We start from the raw sequence: 27,731 nt of genomic DNA on the forward strand, positions 1-27,731 counted from the left end.
CGTCATCTTTAAGTTCTCATATCTTGGTAAAACACGCTTTGAAAGCAATTTCCTTAAAAACGCCAGTTTTAGGAAAGCCACCCATATGGGATGTATCTCACTTATTAAACTATTTATCTCACAGTAAAAAAGACAATAGTGGTTTGTTCAGAGTATCCCAACTCACTGCTATGTTATTACCTCTTTGTTCTGGAAGGCGTGTGCATGATTTGACTCTGCTTGATGTCTCACCCCAACATATGGTCATTGAAGAAGACTGCGTAACTCTTTGGCCTCGCTTTGGATCAAAAACTGATTCATGTGATTATAGACAATCGGGCTGGAAAATTATTGCGAATAAGCATTGTCAGTTATTGGATCCTGTTTACTGGCTAAAACAGTTATTAAATGCGTCTCAATCTAGAAGACAAGAATGTAGTCAAAGATTACGCAATGCTCTATTCTTGACAATAAGAGGTGAACCCAAACCTGCTTCCCGCACCGTAATCGGAGGTTGGATAAAAGCATTACTTAATGAAGCTGGTATAAAAGCTACTCCTGGTAGTGTCCGAGCGGCAGTAGCTTCTAAAAATTGGATTGATAATTTCCCACTGGATCAAATTCTAGCTCAAGGAAATTGGCGGTCAGCAGAAACTTTTCGCCAATTTTATCGTCGTGAAATTGCGCAAACTGATATTAATAATGAAAATATAAATAATATTAGTTCTTTATTTAGTCCGGCCTAACATCAAATTATTTTGTTCTTATGTAACTCGTATAATGATTGAGCAAATTGGCTTAAAATTTCTATTATGATATCCGTAAGTACACATGTGTATCAGTTGATTTGATTTCTAATTTAAGTACATACATGCTAGTACATACATATATAATTACTTACCCTAATTCTAAGGTTGATTTATTAAAATATAATTAAAAAGTGACATTTCAAATAAATTATATTTCGGAGAATGTATTTCTTTTACTTGTAATATGTCCCCCCTCTCTATGTTTTACATACAGCCTATCTTCACAGAAAATAGCATTTCTAATGTGTTCTCATCGAATTACAATGATATCACATTGGTCTTTTCCACCGCCAGGCGATAACAAACACATCTCTCATTTATTTATAGGCTTCGAATAGCGTACAGTGTTTAATATGAGCGTTTTACCTTACAATAAAACGCTTATTAAATACTTACCTATTCGAAGCCTATACAATAATTCCTGCCTGGCTCATAAACGAGACGCAATGAGGCAAGAGCCACGCGCAACCCAACGCGTGGCCTGCCTGTGGCGGTGGGAAAAGAGGGGGAAATGTCAGAAAAACACGCCGGAAACACGTAAATATAACGGAAACGGAAGTGCCACTCTCATTTATTTATAGGCTTCGAATAGGTAAGTATTTAATAAGCGTTTTATTGTAAGGTAAAACGCTCATATTATATTGGTAATAAATTATCAAATTTAAAGATGTACGCAACTTTACTAATACAAATATAAGTATATTATTAATTTCGATTAATTATCGATTATTATTGCAAATCGATTATGTTTATTTTCCCTTGTCATTTTATGTAATCTGTTAGTCATAAAATGTCCCGTCATCATGTACGTAGTCATGAATGTACTGCTATCAAATTGAAAATTAGTTTTTAGATAAATTAACCATTTTTACGTGTCTAAAAGGTAAAGGTGGAAAGGTGAGGGCCCTTAAAATAAACAGACAATATTTAAAAAGGAATATTATTTGAAATTTAATTCAAACGTCATACAGTAAGACGGAATTAATAAGACTTTCATAATCTAAAGCTAGACAGTTTAATAGAGTCTAGGATTCATAAATTCTCTCAGTGCGATGTATCCGGTCGAATTATTATCTCTGGCCATTAGTTGGAGCGGGAATTCATCGTACGTGACTTTTAGTCCGTAGTCTGAAGATATGACATCGCCTGCGTCAGCTGAGGTTTCGGCTTTTTGAATTTGATATCATTCTCATTTAAGCCTCAATGCAGCAGTCAAGTTTAACGTTGACTTCAACCTGCGCGTCGTCGGTGATTAGACAAAATGGCGTACGATACGTTTTTCTTCGTACGTTAAAGTTAACGTCAAAGTTGACGATGTAACCCACTCTTATTATTATAAAAGTCCACGTCCGTTTTAGGAATTGACACATTTTAATAATTTTAAGACTGAGTTATAGTTATAAGTCTAGTATAATAACTGGGGATATCAATATATTCGAACATGGGAAAGCTTTTAAACGACGTTTAAAAATAAGGATTCTTGAAATTGGGATTCATTCTCGCCTCGATTTTTATTCCTTCCAAGGTGAAAATTTAATAAAAGAAAATAGAATCAATTTAATAAATAACGAAAATATATAAGTAATGGATTTGGTGAGGCAAATATCGTAATAAGTATAAATGTTTTAAAAAATACAAAATTATTCATTAAACTATGAGTTTAATTTATAAAAATATTAATAAGATATAGACGTCCTTTGTGATGCATTTCTAAAATTAATAAACAACAATATTTACGGAAACAGCTCAGGAAAATATAATATGATATATAATGATGATATTACATGTAATTAGTAAATAATCTGTTATGCTTGTAAATGGTATATGATTCATAAAATTGATGGATTACAAAAAAATCCTCTTGTAAAAAAGATCAAGCTGCTTAAATATGCAGTTGCAATTTGGACCGCCGAAAAAATCTATTCATTGGAGCACTTGCTTTGAGCATGCACACTGAAGAGGCTCCCCTGGACGAAAAGGCGGTGGAAGGAAGATCTCTTGAGTTTTTTGTCTCTCGATTTGATATTCAACATTCAAGTAAACTTGTGCCTACAATATATACTTTTATTACGTAAATCAGCATTGGTATTTATTAAATTAGGTACTTAATTACGTACTTTTTTGGTAAAAAGAAAATTGTAAGTTGTGAAAATTGTATGGTATTTTGTCTTCTTCGTCGGGGTTCTTTTAATGCGACGTCTCCAGAGTTTTTTGTAAACTCCATTGTGTACAAAATTCGATAACAAACACGTTCTTACACCACGCCAAGTTTACAGTTTTCGACGACTGTCAATATGTGCGAAGCGGTGGTAATAGTTAAGACGCTCGCCTTTGGATCGAAAGGTCCCAGGTTCGAATTCTACTCGTGCCACATGAGTTTGTATATCAATCTAACTCATGTATAGTAAGTAGTTTTCATCGACCACCACTTGCTTCCGGTGAAGGAAAACATCGTATTGTATATTGATTTTTATTGTGTGTAAAATGGAGAAGGCAATAGCAAACCACTCCATTAATAATGCCGAGAAATTTGTTGTGTTTGTTTCACGTAATGATAACGACCCTCAGCCATGAGGAATATGACTATGAAGAAGTTAACACGTGTAATATTTTGTAAAAATTTAACGTTGAACAACGTTGTAGAGTGAGTTTCTAAGCAGCATGGCCGGTCAGAACGATAGATTTATAGAAAAATTGATTATTTTTTGCAGGTTCCTCAGTTTTCAGTAATAAGAGGTCCTTGTTGTGATCAAATAAAAAATGCAGGTTTTTTTTTGAGACAACAATATAGAGTCTATGAGTGACGACAAAACCAATTGATGATGCATTACTTTAAATAAATTTATTTTATCATTAGTAAAAGAAGATTACGAGTTGAATGCAAGCTTCATTACGCAATAATAAAACTATATCAACGAACAAGCTACGTAACGAGAAGCTGCAATAATTAATTGGTACTTCCAAGTTATCGAATTGTATATTTAACAGTTTGAACCAGCGCAAGGCCTAAACTTTGCAATGCATAAGTTTTCCTTTACCAACGTTAGCCGAAGGTAAAGATTGGCCGGTCGGTAAATTAGTTGGCCGGTCGAGTTCCTGCTGCTTGCAAATTTCATAATGAAGTATTGACCACTAACTAACTATGAACATCGACTAACTACCCGATAAGATCGATTTGCTCGAGTTGAACTCTTTAGAATCGACTAACTTTGCGGACTACAGATCTTGATTTTATCTAAGTAGTTATTAGGATTCGTTCACGAATACATTTCGACTGTAGCTCACTTTTTCTCGATGTAGATGTTATTTTACTTGAATGTGTAAAGTTTTGTCTAGCAAAGTAGTATGATAGTAAATTTATTCATCAAAACCATAATATTTACATTTGTTTCGACTACATCAAATCAATGAACAAGTTTCCAGATCAAAGTCAAAGAACTATAAGTTTCCTGATCCTAATAAACCGCGGCGAAAACTTGTAAATTAAAAATGAGTGAACAAACATTCTAACTATTTGTTCCCACACGGGCGGAGAGCCGCGGTAACCAAGATAAAATACTTGAGACTTCGTAAACAGATTTTGTTCAGAGATGTTGTTTCTTAATTGCAAATTCCTACGTAACGGACAACATTCCCTTACTGCGCCCTTAGCGGCCCAATACGCAAGTTTAGACTCGTATTCCCCACTGATCTGCGAAGATTGTCCCATTTTTACGTATAAATTGCAAAGGGCCAGTTTTTATACGTGATAATGTGTGTTAAGTAAAGACGGGGTCAGATAAAACTGTTACGTTTGTGCCTCTTTGTTGATCTATGGTTTGCATAAATGAAGTTTTTTTTTCTAAATTGGTTTTCTGGTGGTTCTGTTATTTTAATAATATAGGTATACGGAACTCTAGAAAGAAAGAGTTACGAATCAAGAATTTTACTTCAAAATTCAAACTACATCTGCATCGATTTTATCTAAATAAGATCCAAGTAGAACAATCTTTTCAGGGTAACTGCTTAATTAAATCATCAATACACTGTCTCAGGGGAGTCGTAGGCCGCGTCCCAGTGATGTATCACTAGTTGGTGCAAATAATACAATAGTTTTGATAGATTTTCTTTTGTTTCAATGACGTAAACATTTCAGATTCGATTTTTGATACGCCAGAACTACCATGTACCATATTTTAGATTTAGATAATCGTGTATACATATAGTATATCGTAAAACAAAATAACTCATAGGAACATTATAAAGTCTTTTATTAATAAATAAACAGGAAATTGTAGCTTAGATTATTTAAATTTTGCTTATTTTGAAAGATTTGGTAAAAATACAATTAATGTCAAATAACATTGTAACCAATAATATTATATTATTCTTTTTTCCATTTTGGGAACAATCATTAGTTCTACTCATTTGAAACTTATGTATCCTAAATTTGAAATACAACTCACATTTCAAACATATTTCCGATTTAGGTATGTATTTTTTTGAACTTTTTGTAACAATAAAAAAATGTCAGTCAATTTTGCGAGGAAACTAAACAACTAAGCCCCTTAACATAGTAATTTAGTTAAACAACAATTCATATATAAATAAAAATATAATCCACAGAATGGGAAATAACCGCTTTTTAATTTTAATATTTTCGTGGATATTTATAATAAAATGGAAGTCTCAGTATTTTATACATACATAGGTAGCGTTATCCTATATTATATATAGAAAAGGATCCTTATTTCAAATATTTCATGTATCACATTCGCATTCGTCAGTGGAAACACACTCTCCATTAGAGTTCCTGTAGTTGTCCTTTTTACATCTACACGCGGGTTTGCATGGCACTACAATGCCAATCCTAAATTTAGGACATGTGGTTTTATTTATAAAATCTGTGCAGTTTTGTCCTGGACACGGGGGGGGACAGGAGTCGTAGACTTCATTTTTACCTTCGCAGGGGAATGCGGCTGAAAAGAATAAAAAACGTATATATGTAACGTAATATATAAATATGCAAAAAATTACAGTAAAACTGTGATAATTGATTGATTTGATTGTGAATTGATAATTCAACTAATAAATGGTAATTGTAAGTAACGTCATCGTAAAAAATAAACATGAATTTATTTAAGGCGCTTTGTATACGCACACTAGCGCCACCATCGCATTTTTATCTATTTCTTAGCGAAAACTATTTTAATTAATACTTAATAATAGATTAACACCTCGATCCTGCGATGATAACCGCGTAATTATTAAAACGAGTGATTTTATGCATAGTAGCGCTTTACTTTATAGAAAGCGGCAATGACTATTAGACTTTTTGACCAAATCTGATCTGAGATCTGAGGATGATGTCGAAATTAAATTTCAAAATAACTCACGACATTGTGAAGTCGGAATGCATTTTCCAGTAAGCCGGTCTCGATGGCTGTTGAATCCACAGACGCACCTTGGTCTCGTGCACTTTTTGGGCGTAGGACACGTTAGCGGATCGTTTCGTGACTTTGGACAGTACTCTGCATCGCATTGCGTTGGCGGACATTTTGAGTAAACTTCGCCTTCAGGACACTCTGACAAAATATTATGGGTATAAACTACATTATTCAAATTTAGGTAACTTGAATAAAGTCTAATACCAGTGTTAGCAATATCACGTGTGTGATAAGAAACTGGGTAAGTATTCGTGTTAAAATCGCGTGAAAAAAATTTTTGTGCGACGAACGAACGTAGTAAGTATATGTTTATTCGTTGAACATCAATATGTATTAATTCAACGAATGAAAGTATGACGACATGAGCAATGTATTACTATTACTATTAAATGTACTACATTGTACATTGGTACTACGTATTTTTTCCACTCGCCATTTCTCATGTTGAGAAAAATAATAATCAAATTAGTATTTTCGGTAGAGTTTTTGGTATGAACTTGGTACTTTGATCACAATTATTGAAAATTAATTATGTAATCAGATAAATAAGTGGCAAATAGTATAAACAAATTATATCTATCTGATAATTGTGAAGGATTCATTACCTGTGCATTCACAGCTGTCGACACAAATTCCTTTTGAGTTTCTGTAAAATCCTGTAAGGCATCGACACGCGGGCTTGCAAGGAACCACTATACCGATTTTGTGTTTCGGACATTGCGTGTTTTCTAAAAAGTCGGTACAGTTTTCTCCAGGGCAACCCGCCGGGCAGGATTGGTATTCTTCATTGGGTCCGTCACAAGGGAATGGAGCTGAAAAATGTTATAATATAAATTTTAAGTTTATGTAAATATTACTGTTATTTATGTATATATTGTTATGTAAGAACCTACATTTAGTAGAATTAATTATTATATCAATTTGTTTTTTTAAATCTTAAAAAAGGTTAGTGGCCCCTTTTCATTAGATTTAGAAGTGTATAATAAAATTAATTTACGAGAGGTTATATCTCAACTGTATTGTTAAATCTAAACAACATTAAGTCTAAACTTAAGCCTGACGCGCAATATCGTTATTTCTTTTCTAAAGTGTATTTCTGGCTTTATACTTACGACAGTCGCTGGCGCGGACGCATTTGCCAGTTTCTCTGTTTCTTTTATCCAGAAAACCGCAGACGCACTTTGGTTTGCCGCACTGTTTGGTAGTGGGGCAAGTGGCAGGATCGTTTCTCGACCGTGGGCAGTATTCAGAGTCACAATCCTTACTGTAGACAGGTGGGCAGTTTGAGAATGTTTCTCCTTCTGGGCAAACTGCAACAATTTTATTCATTACAACATTAGACACGTTAGTATTTGTAGATAAAAACAATAAAATTACAATTCCTAAATACTTATAGAAATGGATAAAGTGGTTTAAAAAAACTAAAAGTGAAAATGACTTGTCATCCTTCGATCGATCGTTAAAAATGCTCATGGAACTGAATTAGAATTGTCAGTATTCAACGCACATAAAATATTCGCAAAAATACATTTCTTTAATCCAAGTTTGTAAATAATGACGTTTACCTTCACATTGATCTTCGGCTACGCAAGTACCGTTTGAATTTCTAAGGTATCCCTTGGCACAAAGGCAGCCCTTGGTACAGACTTCTGGTTCAACTGCAGCACACCCGATCTCTTGTCCCTTTTGAGAGCAATCTTGTATCCTACAGACACCTTCGATGCAGTTGGACGACACTTCGTTTACTCCGCATTTTGGACCTTAAAATTTAATTTATTGATGTAGGTACCTTTCTATGTAATTACCCAATTCATGAAGATCCCGGTTGAACACGTAATGGCTACCAAATTTTTTGTGACAGTCGTATAAATTACAACTAAACCTCCACCGCAAAATAAATCGTTAATACCAGTATAAGTTAAAACGGTTTTCTTTATTTTTTGATGTGAGAATTTCATACTTCGCATGCCAATCCTAACTAATATTATAAATGTGAAAGTAAGTTTATTTGTTACCTCTTATTAATTTCAAGAAGATAACGATCTTCTTGAAATTTTCCATACATGTAGATTTAATTATGGAAAATGACGTAGGGTACAATTTCATCCCGGAAAATAAATGTTCCCGTGTAAAATTTACACGGGCGAAGCCGCGGGCAACATCTAGTAAGGTACAAAATCTCACCATCACATTGATCTTCGGGTACGCAGGTCCCTTTGGAATTTCTAAAATAGTCTTTACGACAAACACATCCACCTTCACATATTAGGGGATCAATACAAATTTTGGGTTGTCCTAATTGCGAGCAAAGTCTTTTATCACATCCCCCGTTTGCGCAATCTGAGTATACTTCATTATTATTGCATGACTTGGCTAAAAATAAAAAAAATATTTGGATTTCAATTTAGCTAAATATTGCATGAGCAAGTTTTGGCTACACCAATAATAGGATTAAAACGTTATAGTATTAATAAAATAATTTTCAAATTATTTAAATGCATGTATTCATATGTATTCATTCTTAAAATAAAGTAGTTTATCTGTACTCGTTATTTTGTTCTATTTGTTATAGTTGATTCTATTTTCATTTTTGAAAACGTTTGCAAATTTTCTAGGACCGCTTTAAAATAACCTAAATATATTTGATCATGAGTGTTATTAAAAACTCACTGCATTGACTAGGCAAGACACATTTGCGAGTGTTGGAGTCGTACACATAGCCGTCGATGCAGTCGCAGCCATTGGTGCTGCATGCAGCGGAACAACCGATGCCGGTCTGGTTGTAGTCCGAACAAAGTCTGCCGCAGTTCGTGCCACAGCCTGGCCTTGCGTTGCAATCCCCTCCACAGGAAGCTAAATATTATGAATATATATTATTATCATCAGGCGTTTATATTTGCCTAGTGTCTAAATTATTTTATTGCTTTGAAGACAAAATCCTCTGCCGCGTCTGTTTTTTCGCGATTAACTCAAAAACTAACAGCACGGATTTTCATGTGGTTTTCACCAATGATAGTCTGATTTATGATGATGTTTTAGGTGTATAATTTATTATGTTGTTAGCCGAGCGAGGCCGCTAGTTTTTCAATAAAAACATTTTAACTAAGTACATTATTTTTAAATCGCTTTTAAGTTATCTTGGTTTATGTCTAAATACCTAGACAATGAAAATAAATAACAGTGAAAATGTTAAACTATAATAAAATTGAGATACAATAAATGTTTACAAGAAAGATATTAGATAATTATATGTAGTTGAACGCTATTTGAAAATAAAATTTGGTACTTACAACATTGGTCTCCAGGAACACATATACCCTCAGAGTTTCTATAGTAGCCAGAGTTGCAAACACAGCCTGGCTTGTTTGGGCATCTACCAGGGTCAAATCTTGGACAACTGATGGGAAATCCAACATCCTTGCAAGTTTGTGCCACGCATTCCGCTTCAGGACAGTCTGAACAACGTTCATTTATTTTGCAACCACCTGAAAATAATAAAAAATATTATTACAAACAAAGGCTTCATTAGCTATTAAAAACGGTAAATTTGTAGTTGGATGAGTGAACCTAACCTGGTATTCCGTATAATTCGCTTTTTTGTTAGGTACTTATATATAAATGGTGCTTTCCTTCTGTATTGTTAGCCTTCTTACCAAATTTTACGATTTTCGGTAAATACATACCCCCATACATTTTAATTCCCTTATGTCGGCTACACAAGGGAATTATATGCGAAATAAATGGTCATGCAACTTGATTTACAAATTTGATTTTTTTATAGTTAAAAGAGACCGTAGGCTCCGTTATGGTTATCAGTTACTGTCATCCGTAAATTTTCATGGTTCCGTACCGAGATATAGTTTTTCCAGAAGGGAACAAATGAATAATCAAATATCCAACGTATCGTATCCAACGGTGATGTACATAATAACAAAAAATGACTTACAGCATTCCTCTTTTGTAATACAATCTCCATTTTTATTGTAGTAGTACCCAGGTTTGCAACGACATGCTCCTACGCATTTTGCCGGGCAACTATAGCTTTTGCCAATACTGTCACAGGTTCCGGGGGAGCAGTTCGCACATTCCTGGTATTCTTCGTTGGGCTTAGTGCATTGATCTGTTCATAAAAAATACAAATTTTACTCCGCCGACTAGGTATATTATTTTTAATGGGTTCATATAATATTGGTAAAGCTAGAAAGCTTTACCAGTAATACATAACATGAACCAGTATTCATGTATTACTGGTAAAGATTCATATATTACTGATAAAGCTTAATTAAAATTATATGAACCTTTAGAAAAGGAATATTTTGAGAAGCAAAATTATTTTAAAAATCAGAAAAAAGAGTAGGTAATGAGTCCTTTTGTTTGATCTTATTTGTTGAATGATATAGATATTATGATATTGTATTCATTAAATTAAATAAATTAAAATGCTAAAACTTACTGCTAGGACAATGTTCAGGTAAAACACAAATTCCGGTGTCGGTGTTGAGAACATAACCTTCTTTACAGTCACACCCGTCTTCCTTGCATAGGTCTATGCACGCTATGTCTGTACTGTTTTTATAGTTTGAGCACAGTCTTCCACAGTTGATCCCACAACCTGGTTTTGCGTTGGGATCTCCTGCACAATAGTCTGGACCTGTAAATAAATATATGCATTAAATACAGTGACTTTCGCCAAGTTTATGATTTGCTTATGTGAATTTGGATAATTAAAATTCATGACGAGGATGGTGTCGGAAAAAGCCTTAATATATTTTAGCTCTTATTATTATTTCTTCTTATTGTATTCAAAGATTTAGATAAATTCTTACTTGAGGAGCATTTGTCGGGTAAAACGCACTTGCCGCATGACGTGTCCAATACATAACCCTTTTTGCAATCACATCCATCTGGGTCGCAAATGGCAGCACAAGATATTTGGTTGCCAATTTTATAATTTGAACAAAGTCTGCCACAATTCACACCGCAGCCGGGTACTGCATTTGGATCACCTTTGCAATTCCCGGTTTCTGAAAAATATTTATAAATGTTTAAAATACCTACTTATGCTGTGTCTTACAATCGGAAGATATATCTACATAAGGAAAATACAATTCTCTCTTATTTTAAATTAACAATTTGAGTGAGTTTGACCCCAATCTTGCCTGATGAGAAGCAAAGATGAAGTCTAGAGTGTTATACGCAAGCTCAAAAATTTCTATTCACTCTTGCTTTGAAGATCCCTAAATTATAGGATTCGGGAAATATCTCACCAGGTTTGCATTGATCAACAGGTATACACATATTATTTTCATCACGCATAGCCATCTTCACAATAACACTTCTTGTTACATTGGATATTTATAATGGGGCAGTTAGTTCTGTTTTGTTTACCCAGTGTAGCACATTCATTATCACATTCTTGTCCACATGAGAAGAATTCGTGCTTTCCTTTACACTGCACTGAAAATCAAAATGTATCCTTAGAATCATAATTTAATTTCAACATATAATATCATGTATTTTCTGGTTTCTCTGTTGATTACAACAATTTGCAAAATATTTATACTTTCGAAAGTAAATCATAACAAAGCCATATAATGTTTTGCCTGATAATAAATCTGATAAAACACGTTTGCAAATAAATACTCGTTTAGTCTATTATAGCTTAGTATGAAATAAAAGAAACCATAAAAAACGTTTACACTCACAACATTGATTTTTTGTGATACATTCTCCAATTTTGTTATAGAAATATCCAGATTTACAACGGCAAGCTCCTTTGCACTGGGATGGATCTGATGGCTGGAGCGGGCAGTGATACACTTTACCAATACTATCACAAGTTCCTGGAGAGCAGTTTGGGCATTGCACGTACTCCTCATTTGGCTTGTTACATTGGTTTTCATCTAAACAAAAAAATCATAAATCAGTTTTTTAAATCTAGTCTAAATACGATCCAGTATTCAAACACAAGTAGCATTTCTTTATAAAGAATTTATAAGCACATGATAAGCACATGTTCAGCAACAGCTTGTAAATAAGGCAAATTAAAGTAAATTAAACTTACTTTCTGGACAATTTTCAGGTCGAACACAAATTCCAGTGTCTGTGTTGAGAACATAACCATCTTTACAGTCACACCCATCTTCCTTGCATAGGTCTATGCACGATATATCCGTACTGTTTTTATAGTTTGAGCACAGTCTTCCACAGTTGATCCCACAACCTGGTTTTGCATTAGGATCTCCTGCACAATAGTCTGGACCTAAAATTTAATGCATGCATTAAAAATTAACAGATTGTATCAGGCTTTGAACGATAAAATTTACAGAACTAAAAATAATAATAAAAAGGATGCTAAAAAAGTTTGAAGTCTAGTAAATTGCAGTATTATGTAGGTATACTACTTACTTGAAGGGCATTCATCGGGTAAAACGCACTTGCCACATGAAGTGTCAAATACATAACCCTCTTTGCAATCACAACCACCAATGTTACATACGGCAGGACAAGTTACTTGGTCACCAATTTTATAATTGGAACAGAGTCGGCCACAATTTACACCACACCCTGGTTTAGCATTAGGATCACCATTACATGACTCTGGTTCTGAAAAATCATAGGTATAACAATTGTGATTATAGTGTGCTTCTATATAGGCCTGTCTTTCTTTTTCAGAAATCTTTGAGTAAGAGCAGCTCGCAGCAAAATTATTTTGGAAAACGATTATAAAAGAAATAAACCTTACCAGGCTTGCACTGATCAATAGGTACACATACGTTATTTTCATCGCGGGCATATCCATTTTCACAGTAGCACTTCTCATTGCATTTGATATTTATAATGGGACAATTAGTTCTGTTTTGCTTATCCAAATCAGCACAAACATTATCACATGCCGAGCCGCAAGAGTAAAATTCGTGTGTTCGATTGCATTGTACTGAAAAAGCAAACAATTCTATAATTAATATTTTTGTTTATCCTTGTGTCAATATGTGGTTATGTTGTGACAGTGGAATAAGGAAAGAGCGTGTTATCTATAGATAAACCAATGTAGATATATCTACATCAGATAAGTTAAATCGGTAATATACCTAAAGCTGCATGAAGTACTGAAGCAAAGCAATGTTTTTCGAACAGACTTACAGCATTGGTCCTCTGTGATGCATTCTCCAATTTTGTTGTAATAGTATCCAGGCTTACATCTGCAAGCTCCTGTGCATTGGGATGGATCTGCGGGTTCGGCAGGGCAGCTGTAAGACTGACCGATACTTTCACAAGTGCCGGGAGAACAGCCTGGACATTGTACATACTCTTCGTTCGGCTTGTTGCATTTGTTTTCATCTAAAGATAAATAAAATAAAACATTGGTCCATAATTCTGTGTACCTAATTATACTTCATATCTAGAGCGTAATTTATTGCATTTGAGATATAATTACGTGTCTTAGTGTGAATTTCATAAAATGATTTATAATGATAAACTTACTGCCAGGACAATGGTCAGGTAAAACACAAACACCAGTATAGGTGTTGAGTACATAGCCGTGTTTACAGTCACACCCATCCACCTTGCATAGATCTATACACGCTATATCTGTATTGTTTTTGTAGTTCGAGCACAGTCTCCCACAGTTGATACCACAACCTGGTTTTGCGTTAGGATCACCTCCACAATAATCATCATCTGAAAAATAAAAGATAGCACTTAGAGCGATATGCAAATCGCGATAAATTTGGACAAAATCTAACATTATTCATCGAGATGATAAAATAAAAAGTTTATACTACAGATTACTATTAGCCTCTGAATATTAATCTCTGAATGATAGCCTCCTTCGAAAAAGCAAAGAATTCCTCATTATTGATGTTTGAACTAGCGCTCTTTGAACATTAAATGTGTGTTCCGTCAATATAATATTGTAGTTATGTATTCCACATTAACTTTAACTCAAATGATTTTAAGTCAAATTGTGTATCTTACAAACTTACTTTTAGAACATTGGTCAGGCAAAACACACTTGCCACATGCGGTATCTAATACATAACCCTCTTTACAGTCGCATCCGTTTAGGTTGCATATGGCAGAACAAGCGACTTGGTTGCCAATTTTATAGTTTGAACAGAGTCTGCCACAGTTCACACCACAACCTGGTAATGCATTGGGGTCACCTCCACATGAATCTGAAAAAAAACATTACCATATTTACTTAGATAATTGATAAAAGCTGCTACGAAATGTACATTACCTACTATTTGAACAAATTTAATAATTATAGTGCTTATTCAGCAGAGAAAATAGACTATTTGAGAGAAAAATAAACCATAGTATAGGTTTCCCCTTTTGAGAACAGGTATTGAGCACTACAGGTGGCTTGTGTACAGTTTGAGAATACTACGTCCTGTTTGCAGACCGGATCTAGAATGACAATGCAAAAACAAAAGGATTCAGAAAATGTTACACATCAATACATATAATAAAATTGAAGAAAGGTCAAAGGGGTTTGAAGATTTTACTATGGAGCGTGGCATACCTACTGCCGCCATTTTGTTTTTTTTTCAAAATCGCGGCCAGCCATGAAACTTTTATAAATCGATAGCTGACATTAATGCCAACAAAAAATATTAATTCAATGACCTTCATAAAGTGTCAGGTTTCCGAGAAAATAACCGTCAAAGTTGATCACGTGATTTTTTTTTTAATAGCGACTATAATCCCATTTATTTGGTATAACAATGTGTAAACATACACAAAATATTCTAATAGGTATAGATAATATTAATAATAAAACATAGATAACTATGCCTCATGATATTTCTACATGTTGCGGCTACTATGTACTTAATAAGAATATTTCATACTACGACAAAAAAGTCAATGGAGACGTACTGTTCATTAGGTATTGTTTTAGGTGTTATATATAACAAGAAAATAGATTATATATTGTATTATTCTAATGTGCAAGCGAGACGGAAGGGGGGGGGCACCTTTATACCCCCGACCGCTGCACTCAGTTTGCTACCTGTGTTCTTTCTATGCGGGAGTAAACGCCTCTCTGTGCGAGTTATTCGTTATTTAGTATTTGTATTGATGTTATGAATGTGATTTTTGTGTTAGTTGTCTCAAAAGTGTTTAAATTGTGTATACTAAAAGCATGATGCCTTAAAATGTTTATCGGGCAATAAAAATACTGTTCCCAAACTGTACTTTTAATTTTTTTCCCTTTTGTGCCAATGTAAAAAAAAATCCAGGTTTATATAACTATTTTCGCAAAGAGAAATTGTAGTAGGTAACCATAAAACTATGCCACAATATAAATGTAAAGAGAATTTTTAATTTTATGATTATTCCTATCTTATGTTATGTAGTAAATGGTTTTACAGAGGTACCTATTACTTTTATTTACCCTATAATGTCAAATGTCATATTAAATCAAATGACGATACTGCACTCACACATAGATGGTCACAAAATATGTTATTAAGTTGAAAAATATATCCAGATACAATGCAACATACATATTTGTTATAAAAGTTTTTTTTTTTAACATCTTGATTCATCAGAACACATACCCTTGCTTATAATTATGGATGTCACGTGATCAACTTTGACGGTTATTATCTCAGAAACCTGACACTTTACGAGGGTCATTGTTTTAATATTTTTTGTTGGTATTAATGTCAGCTATCGATTTATATACGTTTCATGGCTGGCCGCGATTTTGAAAAAAAATCAAAATGGCGGCAGTAGGTATGCCACAAATCTTCAAACCCTTTTGTACATTGGATATTTTTTTAGAATTCTTCATGGAATATACTTAGTTACTGATATAAATGACGAAAATATAGTTTTGAAAATTTTTGACTGTCTGTCTGTCTGAACGGGCATCACTCGAAATCTACTATCATTATGGCACAATATGTAGGAAACGGTACGGGATATCTACTTTACATTACATAGCAAGAAGCAGGATTGAACAAGTTTGCGGGATGAGACACGCAGCGGGAAACAGAAAATTGAAGTAAAGATGAGAAAAAATGCTAATCTAAAATCTATTTAATCATATATGTTTACCAGTCTTACAGAGTACGCGATAAAATTACTGAGATTTTGCTATGAAATTCACGCGGGCGAAGCCGCGGGCAAAAGCTAGTCAGACAATAAACTGGAATTTTTTCAAAGTTGCATTTACACATATTGTAAAACAATTAAATATTTTGAACACAAATATTTGTTTGTGCGATTTATGTGAAAAAAAATATGTTTTTGTACTTTGTTGATTCAAGATCGAAGCAATTGATTCAAGCGTAGGTGAAAGAAAAATAGACTTGAATGTACGTAAAGTTATTAATTTTATGTATGTGTAAGCTAAAAAGTCTAAAGAGTTTGCCTATTTTCGAAAGTCGTAATTCGAAATTTGAATAATTCTTGTACTGATAAAATAATAAAATCATAGATACAAGAGAAGTATTTATACCATATTTTTTTTATATTCCACCTGGTGATATACATGTTAAGCAAATAAAAGTGTCTCACTAATTAAAAATGATCAAAATAATATTCATTGAGGTGAATTAGCTGTGACATATTTAATGACATTTATTCCTTGTTATTTTACAAGGATAATTTAATGTGCATGTTTGGGGTTAACTCAATTTTAAAGCACTTCTTTTCAAGCGATTGATCTGAAATTTTGTATAGGTACGCGTTTATTTTAGATGAGAATGTATTATTATGACACACATGACCTTATGATGCACTCAGGATCAGCTCCTGACGAGGGAACTCCGCAACGGTTTATAGCATGGATATGATTTTTGAAATGCAAAAAGATCTTTCTGACCACTATAAAAATTGTGTCAAATACGTAATTTTTTGTAAAAAAAAATTAAATTGGTTATAAAACCTGTGAAATTTATACAGTATAAATAAACCACGTGAGAACGTTGGTCACTTTAAAGAACATCAGCGTAAAGGACTCAATTGACATTGCAAAAACAGAGTACTTAATAGGGTTTACAAGCTACATTTTTACTCTTCTGCCACAAAACATCACAATTAAGAGTTGCTGATGTTGATATCATCAGATGAACTAAGTACAGATTGGTAAACAATGCAACAATTTTCTCACAAAAAATACCAAAAATCAAAGCTATAATGTAGCTAAAATAATTTCAAGAAAGATTTGACATAATCGAAATCTAACACGAATCTAAAACATTTTGCCGTAATTGTTTCCCAGCGGATTGGCACGATACATGTTTGCCGAAGTATCTACTTACTAGTAGGGCATTCTCCCTTAGGGATGCAGGTACCCTTGTCATTTCTGACGTAGTTATCTGAGCAGCGACAGCCAGGTTGGCACTTAGGGTCACCCAGCTTAGGTGGGACTGTGCACAGAATCACAGTCTCGTCTATACCACATTCCTTTGGCGGACAAGGCGCAGGACATGCGTCATACTCTTCATTGGGATTGGTACATTTGGCTGCGGCAATTTCATTTTTATTCATTTCAAAGTCCAAAAATGTCTTTATAGCACATTATGCTAGACAAAAGAACACGTTACGCGCAGCTAATACATGTAAAGTGCAGCGCAAGCGCCGGCCTGGATGCACCGCGTGACGACAGTCGCCTACACGTGCCGCCGAGTCAGCGCAACGTGCCTTCAAATCCAGGAATTGCGCGACACATCGCGCAATACTCACTTTTGGTTCTAACATCGACCATTAGACTTCATTTTAGTTTTATGTTGTAATTTTATTTCATTTAATAAATTAGTTAAATAAATTTTGGTTTTTTTTAAAGTCTTCGGCTGCAGTAAACTTAACTGGCGCAGTCGGTAGGATCTCGAGTCAGTTCGTGCGCGACAAGATTTCCGCTATATCCCGGTTCGAGTCCCGCGTGACTGACTGGCATTCCAGCCCTCATCGAGATCGTCGAATCTACGGAATCTGCAGCCCGGAGGTGTATCCGAACATTGATACAGCAGAAAAACCAAGATATGTATATGTGAGTACTTTAGAATCATTCTAGAGTTGCTTTCCTTTATTTTCCTGTATAATTTAATTTATCCAAGATTTTCCATCCGAGGCAATCGAGGACCCTTAGTAATAGTAGGAGTAGAGATATTGACCTCCATAGAAATTTAAACGAAAGTAGTGATAGTTTTAATTCGTTAATTAACATGGCACAACTAGATGATATTTGGAAGGCCCTTCGACTGGTGCCTGAATTTGATGGTAACCCAAATGTTTTAACGAGATTCATTGGCTTATGTGATCAGTTAGTAGAACAATTTATTTCATCAGATAATGCCCTTATAAATGCGGCCTTAATTAACGGGATCTTAAATAAAGTGACTGGGTCTGCCGCTCGCCTTATAAATTCTAATGGTGTACCAGATAACTGGCAAGGTATCCGCAACGCTCTGATCAATAATTTTGCTGACCAGAGAGATGAAACCTCACTTTATAATGATCTTGCACTCCTGACTCAGGGCTCATGCACCCCGCAAGAATTTTTTGAAAAATGTCAAAATCTTTATAGCACTATTATGACTTACGTTAGCTTACATGAAACTATTCAGACTACCGTACAATCTAAACGCGAATTGTATAAGAAACTTACTTTACAGTCATATTTGCGCGGTCTAAGAGATCCGTTAGGATCGCGTATAAGATGCATGAGGCCTGAAACCATAGAGAAGGCGCTTGAATTTGTTCACGAGGAAATGAACACCTTGTATCTGCAACAGCGAAATGAAGGCAAAACTCACCATATGCTTCTTAGTAAAAATAATTCAGGTTATACACCACCGCAACAAATTTCGCATAATAAGCCGTTTACTTTTAATATGCCTGGGCCCTCTCGCCCACAGCCACAACCTATGCAATTTGCACCCCGTGCACCTATAATGTGGAAACCTAATTTTAGTGCTCCTAGTAATCAAAATATTCAATATCGCGGACCTTCACGCACTCAGCAGATATTTGGTGCTCCACCTCCTAATTATAATCCTCGCAGCAATGTCTTCGCTCTACCCCAACGACCCCAAAATGCGAATAACGCACCGCGACCTATGAGTGGTGTTAGCCACTTTGCGCCTAAACCACTACCCCCATCTGGACATGACTGGAGGAGGTTTGGTAATCCACCACCCTCCAACTATTTCAAAACTCGTGAAATGAATGTTAACGAGTGCTACGACTATCAGTACGATCCCTATAATGACTCATACGATAACCAACCCTATTTCGTGACCAACCCTGACTTAGACTATTACGAGCAAACAGACAACCCTTATGATAATAATGAAGAAACCTACCCCTCTTACTATGAACCCCGTGAGATCGCTGAAAATTCGTGTGGCAATGACCAGCAGGATTTTCACAAAGGCAGTCCTTCAGACAAACAAAAATAGAAGTTAATCTACTGACTCAGCGACAGCTCCCGTACATAAGTATATCTGACCCACCATTAAAATTTCTTATAGACACAGGAGCTAATCAATCTTTTATTAGTCCTGAGAGTGTAGAAAAATATTACCCTAACATACCCTTGACATATGACCCTTTAGAAATTTCTAACGTACATGCAACCACTCGCAGTGACTATTCAGTTACATTACCATGCTTCCCTGAAATTAAAGACAGTGGCGAAATTACCTTATTTCTTTACAGATTTCACGATTATTTTGACGGTTTGATAGGATTGGACCTACTCGATAAATGGGAATCTAATATCGATCTAAAAACGAAAACACTTAATACAAAGAATTCAATTACTCCCATACATATGTATAATTCGCGAAACTGTAACTGGTACGAAGATATTATCCCAGCTAACTCGTCAAAATTAGTTAAAGTCCCAATTAACACATGTGACGGCGAAGTAATAATTCCTGAACAAACTATATCAAATTGCTTAGTACATGAATGCGTTACTATTGTAAAAAAAAATCGCGGTATAATAGAGATCAGTAATCCAACTAATAATGATCTAATATTTTCAATGCATATGCCGATTAACGCAGAGGCTTTCAATATAAATAGCATAGGCAATGGACAATTAAACTCTTCACGAGTGGAACAAGTCCTTTCTCGTTTACGTACCGACCATCTTAATGATGAGGAACGTATTAATTTACAGAATCTTTGTTCTCGTTATGCGGATGTCTTTTATATAGAGGGTGAGCCTCTCACATTTACGAATAAGATAAAACATCACATCCGTACTACTGACGAAGTGCCTATTTACACGAAAACCTATAGGTACCCTTTTATCCATAGGCAAGAGGTACAACAGCAAATCGGAAAGATGTTAGAACAGGGTATAATCCGTCCATCAGAATCCGCATGGAGCTCTCCGATTTGGGTAGTGCCCAAAAAAACGGATGCCTCCGGCAAAACCAAGTGGCGTATAGTAGTGGATTTTAGAAAACTAAATGAAAAAACTATTGATGATAAGTACCCCATCCCAAACATCACGGATGTGTTGGATAAGCTTGGTAACTGCCACTACTTCACAACCTTGGATTTAGCAAGTGGATTCTATCAGGTAGAAATGAGCCCTGAAGATGTCCCTAAAACAGCGTTCAACGTAGAGCATGGGCATTTTGAATTTTTGCGTATGCCCATGGGGTTGAAAAATTCACCCTCTACGTTCCAACGTGTCATGGACAATGTGCTCAGAGACCTGCAAAACACCATTTGCTTGGTTTATTTGGATGACATAATCGTCTTTAGCACATCACTTCAGGAGCACATGGTGAACCTGGAAAAAGTATTTGCCAGATTAAGGGAATCCAACTTTAAAATTCAGATGGATAAGTCTGAATTTTTAAAATTGGAAACATCTTACCTTGGTCATATCATTGGCAAAGACGGTATCAAGCCTAATCCCGACAAAATCGAGGCTATCCAGAAATTCCCAATACCCAAGACAGCAACAGAAATCAAACGTTTTCTTGGTCTGCTTGGCTATTATAGAAAATTTATCCCCGATTTTGCCCGGATTACTAAGCCCATGACACAGTGTCTTAAGAAAGGTTCCAAAATTGCTCTTAACAACCCTGACTACATAAATTGCTTTGAACGTTGTAAGATTCTTCTTACCAACGATCCAATACTACAATATCCCGATTTCAACAGGGAGTTTGTTCTCACTACAGACGCATCCAATCTGGCTATAGGTGCAGTCTTATCTCAAGGCCCTATAGGTTCAGATAAGCCTATTGCCTACGCTTCAAGAACACTGAACGATAGTGAGACAAACTATAGTACTATTGAAAAGGAGTTGTTAGCGATTGTTTGGGCTACCAAATATTTCCGCCCATACTTATTTGGTAGAAAGTTTAAAATCGTGACTGACCACAAGCCCCTCCAATGGGTAATGAGTCTAAAGGAACCTAATGCTAGATTGACTAGGTGGCGGTTAAAGTTAAGCGAATATAACTTTACCGTTATCTATAAGCAGGGTAAAACTAATCTTAATGCAGATGCTCTGTCCCGTGTGGAAATCCACAATGAGGAGATTAGTTCAATAGCCGTGCAACCGTCAGAAAGATGTCCATCCTTATCTCGATCCACCACAGTTACAGCACATACGAGTGCAGAGCACCCTATTTTAGAAATTCCGATCACAGATGACCCTCTCAACAAATTTCACAGACAAATATGTTTAATGGTAGTCGGCGACATAAAAAGACGCCCCGCTATTAGCAAACCATTTGAATCTCATATTAAAACAACTATACAGTTATCAGAGTCCAATCTTGAAATAGACACTATCAATGCAATTAAAGAATACGTCAACCCCAAAGTACGTACAGGCATTATTATCATTCCCCCCTTAGCTATGTACAAAATTATCCCAATTATACAAGAAAATTTTAAAAGCTCAGCTATGGACCTTGTCTTAACCAAGGTAGAAGTAGAGAACATTAAGGAATACTTGCAACAACAAAATATAATTAGAAATTATCATGAAGGAAAAACTAACCATCGTGGCACCAACGAGTGCTATCTAGCACTGTCACGAAAGTATTTTTGGCCCAAAATGAAGGAACACATATCAAAATACATAAATGAATGCAATATCTGCGGAATGGCAAAATATGACCGCAACCCCATAAAGCAACGGTTTGCTATAGTACCACCCCCGTCTAAACCTTTTGAAACACTACATATTGATCTGTTCACTACTGAAAACGAAAAATATTTAACTTTGGTTGACGCATTCTCTAAATACGCACAAGCATACCATCTCCGAGACGGAACGGCCCTAAGTGTAGTACAAGCCCTCATCAAATTCTTTACACACCATGGCGTCCCTATAACTATAATTTCTGACCAAGGTCCTGAATTTACGAACCAGATGTTCTCGGAATTTACTAAACTTCACAAAATTGAACACCATAAAGCCTTGGCTCACAATCCTAATAGTAATGCAATAGTTGAACGGTTTCATTCTACCATCCTTGAGCATCTCCGAATTCTCAAATTAGAGCAACGCAATGAACCCGCTATAAATCTTATGCCATATGCTGTGCTAGCATACAACAGTTCCATACACAGTTTCACGAAATGTAGGCCCCTCGACGTTATTACAGGTCATTTCGACCCACGTGACCCGGTTAGCATAGATATGAATGAACATCTTCTCCAACAGTATATCTTAGATCACAAACATCGTATGAACAAAGTATATAACATGCTGAACGATACTTCACTTCATAATCGCACCCAACTTACTGAGGCTAGGAACAAAGACAGACAACCTGAAAAAGAATACACCCCTGACCAGCAAGTATTCGTTCGTAACCCCGTAGCTAGTAGGCAAAAATTAGCACCCCGGTTCACACAAGATGTAGTTTTGGCAGACTTGCCTATACATATTTACACAAAAAGGAAAAAGGGACCCATTGCTAAAGCACGTCTCAAGCGAACACCTAAAATAAACCCGTTGTTACAGGATCCTCCTGACCATCACCCTTCGTCTGACCATGGCACAAGACGTGACGCTTAATACCCTCGACAATGGACCAGGTATCCTACCTTTCAAACTTGGACCCACTAAAATGATCACTCACTACCACTCCTTCCTGTACTACATTGACTTAGACATGATTTCTCTAACAATAAACTCAGTTAAATCCCAAATTGATTCATTTAGATCCGATCTTAATAATAAAACGGCTTCTTTATACGAACCCCACATCTCGCATCTTTATAATAAAATAGAAATGTTACTCGAACAAATTCATAGCTTCCAACACACCCGTAGCAGGAGAGGTTTAGTAGATGGTCTCGGTTCAATTATTAAGAGTGTCTCGGGTAACCTCGACTACACAGACGCTATAAAGTATGATAATGCAATTAAAGTACTACAAAATAATGAAAAACAATTAGAAACTGAACTAAATGAACACATAAGTCTAGGGAAGGAATGGATAGCTAAACACTCAATAGTACTAGACAGTATAGTCAAAAATCAGAATAGGTTAGCTAATTCCATTGATCATATTTTAAATTCAGATGCAAGTAGAGATTATGATATGATTAAGTATGCCCATCTAGCTCAATATCTTATTATTATATCAGACAATACGGATAATTTATATGAAGAGATCCATAATCTCGAAAATATGGTAGCCTTCATTCAAAGTAAAACTACAGCTCACTATATGATTAATATTAGCACGTTAAATAGTACTATAAGTAGATTAAGACAGCTCTATTCTGAAGAGCAGATAATTAACATTGATTTAAGGGAATATTATGAGATAATTAAGACGGGATCATATTATGTAGGTAATAAATTAGCTATAGTTTTCATGGTACCGATTGCTTCCCCTCTCACCTATACACTTTACAAGTTATCCATCGCTCCTAATAAACAAAATCAAATACTTGTCCCTATCCAGCCCTATGTAGCAATTCAGGAAACTGATTCTATGTACATAGCGACAGAATGTCCGAAGGTCAACACTTGGTACATATGCAAAGAAGAGCTGCAACAAAAGATTCGAGACAATGAAGATTGTATCCAGCATCTCATCATGGACCAGTCAATCAGTTCATCTTGTCAATTCATTCATGCAAACCTTACCAGCTCAGCCCTCGAGAAGCTAGACGATCAACACTATACTATCAGCCTGCCAACCACAACCAGACTACATATATCCTGTAGACAAGAGTATTACAAGAATCTCCAAGGAACCTATCTAGTGTCCGTCCCGCCTAGTTGTATGTTGAAAACGTTGGACTTTGTTATCTCAAACGTTCAGAATCGTATTAAAGGACACGCTGTACAAATAGCGGAACTACCAACTGAGGAGCTCGCCACATCAAAGCTTCAGCCAACTGTAAGACTAAACTCCATCAATTTAGAACATCTACATGAGACGAACGCTAAGATATCGCTACAGCATCCTGCGACATTACAGAAAAACGATCTGAGCAGCCTCTACCATACCACTATACCTTCATATACGTTATTATTTGGAACATTCATATTCGCCCTCATCCTGACATTATACTGGAAACTCCGTCGCAGAAGTTCAAAATCAAAGGATGAAGATATCCCGAAGGCTGATTATCCCGATGGACATTATTCCCGTATCCAAGACATCAAGCCTAAAGATGTGAAAATCGACATCAGCAACATTCCGGCAATATCCTCAGTAAGACCTACGGATAGTTGCCGATCTGCGGGGGGAGGCGTTACGCGCAGCTAATACATGTAAAGTGCAGCGCAAGCGCCGGCCTGGATGCACCGCGTGACGACAGTCGCCTACACGTGCCGCCGAGTCAGCGCAACGTGCCTTCAAATCCGGGAATTGCGCGACACATCGCGCAATACTCACTTTTGGTTCTAACATCGACCATTAGACTTCATTTTAGTTTTATGTTGTAATTTTATTTCATTTAATAAATTAGTTAAATAAATTTTGGTTTTTTTTAAAGTCTTCGGCTGCAGTAAACTTAACTAACATGTAGATTGCTTGATGGTAAACAAACACCGCACATGAACATCAATAATCTAATAATAGGGTCACCGATTCGTGATCCACATTTTGAGAAAGCGATTGATTCTACTGATAAACAAGAATGCATGCAAAAACGATTAAATATTTATGTTAGCTCCGACATTCTGAGATGTTTTTTAGATTGAAATTTATTGTTATCAGCGTTATCTGAATAATATTCATCTTTTACGTACTGCACTCATTGAACTCCACCCAATTTCCCTGGTCATCCCTGAAGTAGCCATTGGCACATCGACAAGCTGGAAGTGGGGAATCAGGGTCTCCAACAGTTGGCGAGGGTCTGCAGTCAATGAGACTATCGGCTATGCCACAGGTTCTAAATGGGCATTTTGCAGAGCATAGATCGTAAACTTCGCTTGGTTTGGTACATTTTTTGTATGGAATAGAAAATGCCAATATTGTTTGTATTTGCTTCCTATAATAATTAACGTTCGAGATTTTTGGAGAATTGACGGTGTATCTCTCCAGCATCGTATTCACATCCATAGGAAATAACTATTTTATTATTTTAATCCCCAATAGAATTAAATATTCAGCAGCTTTATTAACTTAAGTGTGAATATTTTTTTAAACAAATGCCATTAATGTTTAAAAGTTGACCAAGGCACGAAGAAAATGGTTGTCATAATATCCTGAATAAGATATATGTTGAAGAAGTCAATAAATATGCGTACAAATCACATAGATTGAGAATACACGTTACATATAAAAAACAAGTATCTAGCTACTTACTATTAGGGCAATCTTTCTTGAGAACGCATAGACCCTTATAATTTCCATAGTAATTACCTTTGCATCGCCAGGTTTGCGTCAGGGTCACCAGGCTTAGGTTATTTATTTTTATTATATTTTGAAGTAAATCCGCATCCGTTAATTTACACAGCAAAATATATCCGCTGCATGCTTCGTCCAAAAATATTATTTTTTTAATAACTTACAAATAATATTTTTATGCCTATCTTTGTATTTATTTTATATTCGCGTTTAAGCGTTTGTTCCCAAGATCGAAATAACGTAATATAACGGAAAATCTTACTTGTATCACTATTGCTGTTATTGTTTGATCCTGTAGAAGAAGAACTACTACTACTACTGCTGCTTGAAGAAGATGAATTCGATGTCGACGATGTAGAAGACGACGAAGAAGCGGATCCAGATCCAGATACTGAGTGCGATTTTCCTGTTAATAAAATATGCTGTTATTTACCACACCTATAGTTCGTTTAAATAAAAGTATATTTAAAAATATAATATGTTTGAAATCATTGGGACTACTAAGAAAGTATAGGTTCTTCTTGACAAAAAACAAGCTGATAGCACTTCTTAAGTGCAAAAATACATTGAAGCTTATAAATTTATGATTGAGATATCAAACTTATAAAAACAACTTTTTTATGATTCAATGTAGTCACAGTCTTCAGTTCAGTCAGATTTTCGTGGCCACCTTTTTCGATTTAGTCAACTGTGAATATTATTATAAACATGTGTAATGGAAAACAATAATATAAGTCTTTATCAAGGGTGTGTCATAATTTGTCAAGATCATTTTTTTATTTATCACTAAGAAATGAAACTATGTATTTATCACATAGCTCCTTAATTATGTTTTTGAATTAAAATTATAAAAAACAATATCATACCTTGAATCGATACAATTAACAAAACGTTGGCCGTGAAGGCAACTAAAAAGACTGTCTTCATCATTATCACCGACAAAAGGTTTCTAGTCTCATATCAAAAATATTTGCCTCTTTTATACCACTGTATCGTACACTTGTTGAAACAAAATATAAAACATTGTGTGTTTTAAAGTATTTTCTATGTGATATTTATTGTTGTATAAAATAATATTATTCAGTACGTCAATGTTGCTCCCGTATTGTTTTGCTGAATAAATATTTGTTGTCAAATTTCATGTTAAATATTGTTTTGCATGTAATTTATTTCGTTGAAATTGATTTATTAATCACATTTGATATTAAAATGATTTAACTATAATTATGAATTATTACAAAATTATCTTATAGTTGACTGTCCAAGAGTTTGTTTACAACAAAACTAAAACAGTTCACTAGGAGTAGGCGCAGTCTGAGATGTTAGTGTGACGTAATCAATATTGATGATTGGGTCTGGGGAAATCTGGGGGGCCCGAGGCTGGGTGCACTTAAGTGCGTGACATCACAGTGTATAAATGTAAATAACACAACCACATTATACTGGCCTGGCATGCAACGGAATATCAAATCATAGATATAGCTATCAAATTACGAGTTACATTTATTAACTGTATAAACCTCGTCATTTGTCGACTTAATTTGTTGTTAGTTGCGATCAAATATTCATAGATCAGCGGCCCTGGGTTCCATAGCTCAACGGCTGAGAAAGAAACCGGGAAATGCTCAGATGAGAGTGAGGGCCGATTGAACACTCAGAGATCAGGCCCAGTTGATTGAAAAGAAAACACTGAATCG

At 35.3% G+C, this 27,731-nt stretch overlaps 2 protein-coding genes across 2 annotated transcripts; one reads left to right on the plus strand and one right to left on the minus strand.

Moving 5' to 3' along the window:
- Nucleotides 1–5,021: 5,021 nt before the first annotated feature.
- Nucleotides 5,022–27,058, minus strand: LOC128670916 (cell death abnormality protein 1-like). Its single transcript, XM_064436005.1, is given in 20 exon segments — nt 5,022–5,746; nt 6,164–6,352; nt 7,780–7,974; nt 8,399–8,587; nt 8,885–9,067; nt 9,505–9,699; nt 10,161–10,334; nt 10,668–10,865; nt 11,041–11,238; nt 11,482–11,528; nt 11,530–11,671; nt 11,920–12,117; nt 12,279–12,476; nt 12,623–12,820; nt 12,960–13,151; nt 13,358–13,555; nt 13,700–13,897; nt 14,203–14,394; nt 26,297–26,440; nt 26,901–27,058. Coding segments are annotated over 20 exon segments (3,510 nt in total). The 5' UTR covers nt 26,965–27,058; the 3' UTR covers nt 5,022–5,528.
- On the plus strand, nt 18,080–25,159 carry LOC128670489 (uncharacterized). Its single transcript, XM_053746190.2, has 2 exons — nt 18,080–18,221; nt 23,184–25,159. The coding sequence occupies exons 1-2, from the start codon at nt 18,214–18,216 to the stop codon at nt 24,946–24,948; spliced, it is 1,773 nt and encodes a 590-aa protein (XP_053602165.1). The 5' UTR covers nt 18,080–18,213; the 3' UTR covers nt 24,949–25,159.
- Nucleotides 27,059–27,731: the final 673 nt, after the last annotated feature.

This window comes from Plodia interpunctella, chromosome 6, assembly GCF_027563975.2.
Source record: "Plodia interpunctella isolate USDA-ARS_2022_Savannah chromosome 6, ilPloInte3.2, whole genome shotgun sequence".
Classification (NCBI taxonomy): domain Eukaryota; kingdom Metazoa; phylum Arthropoda; class Insecta; order Lepidoptera; family Pyralidae; genus Plodia; species Plodia interpunctella.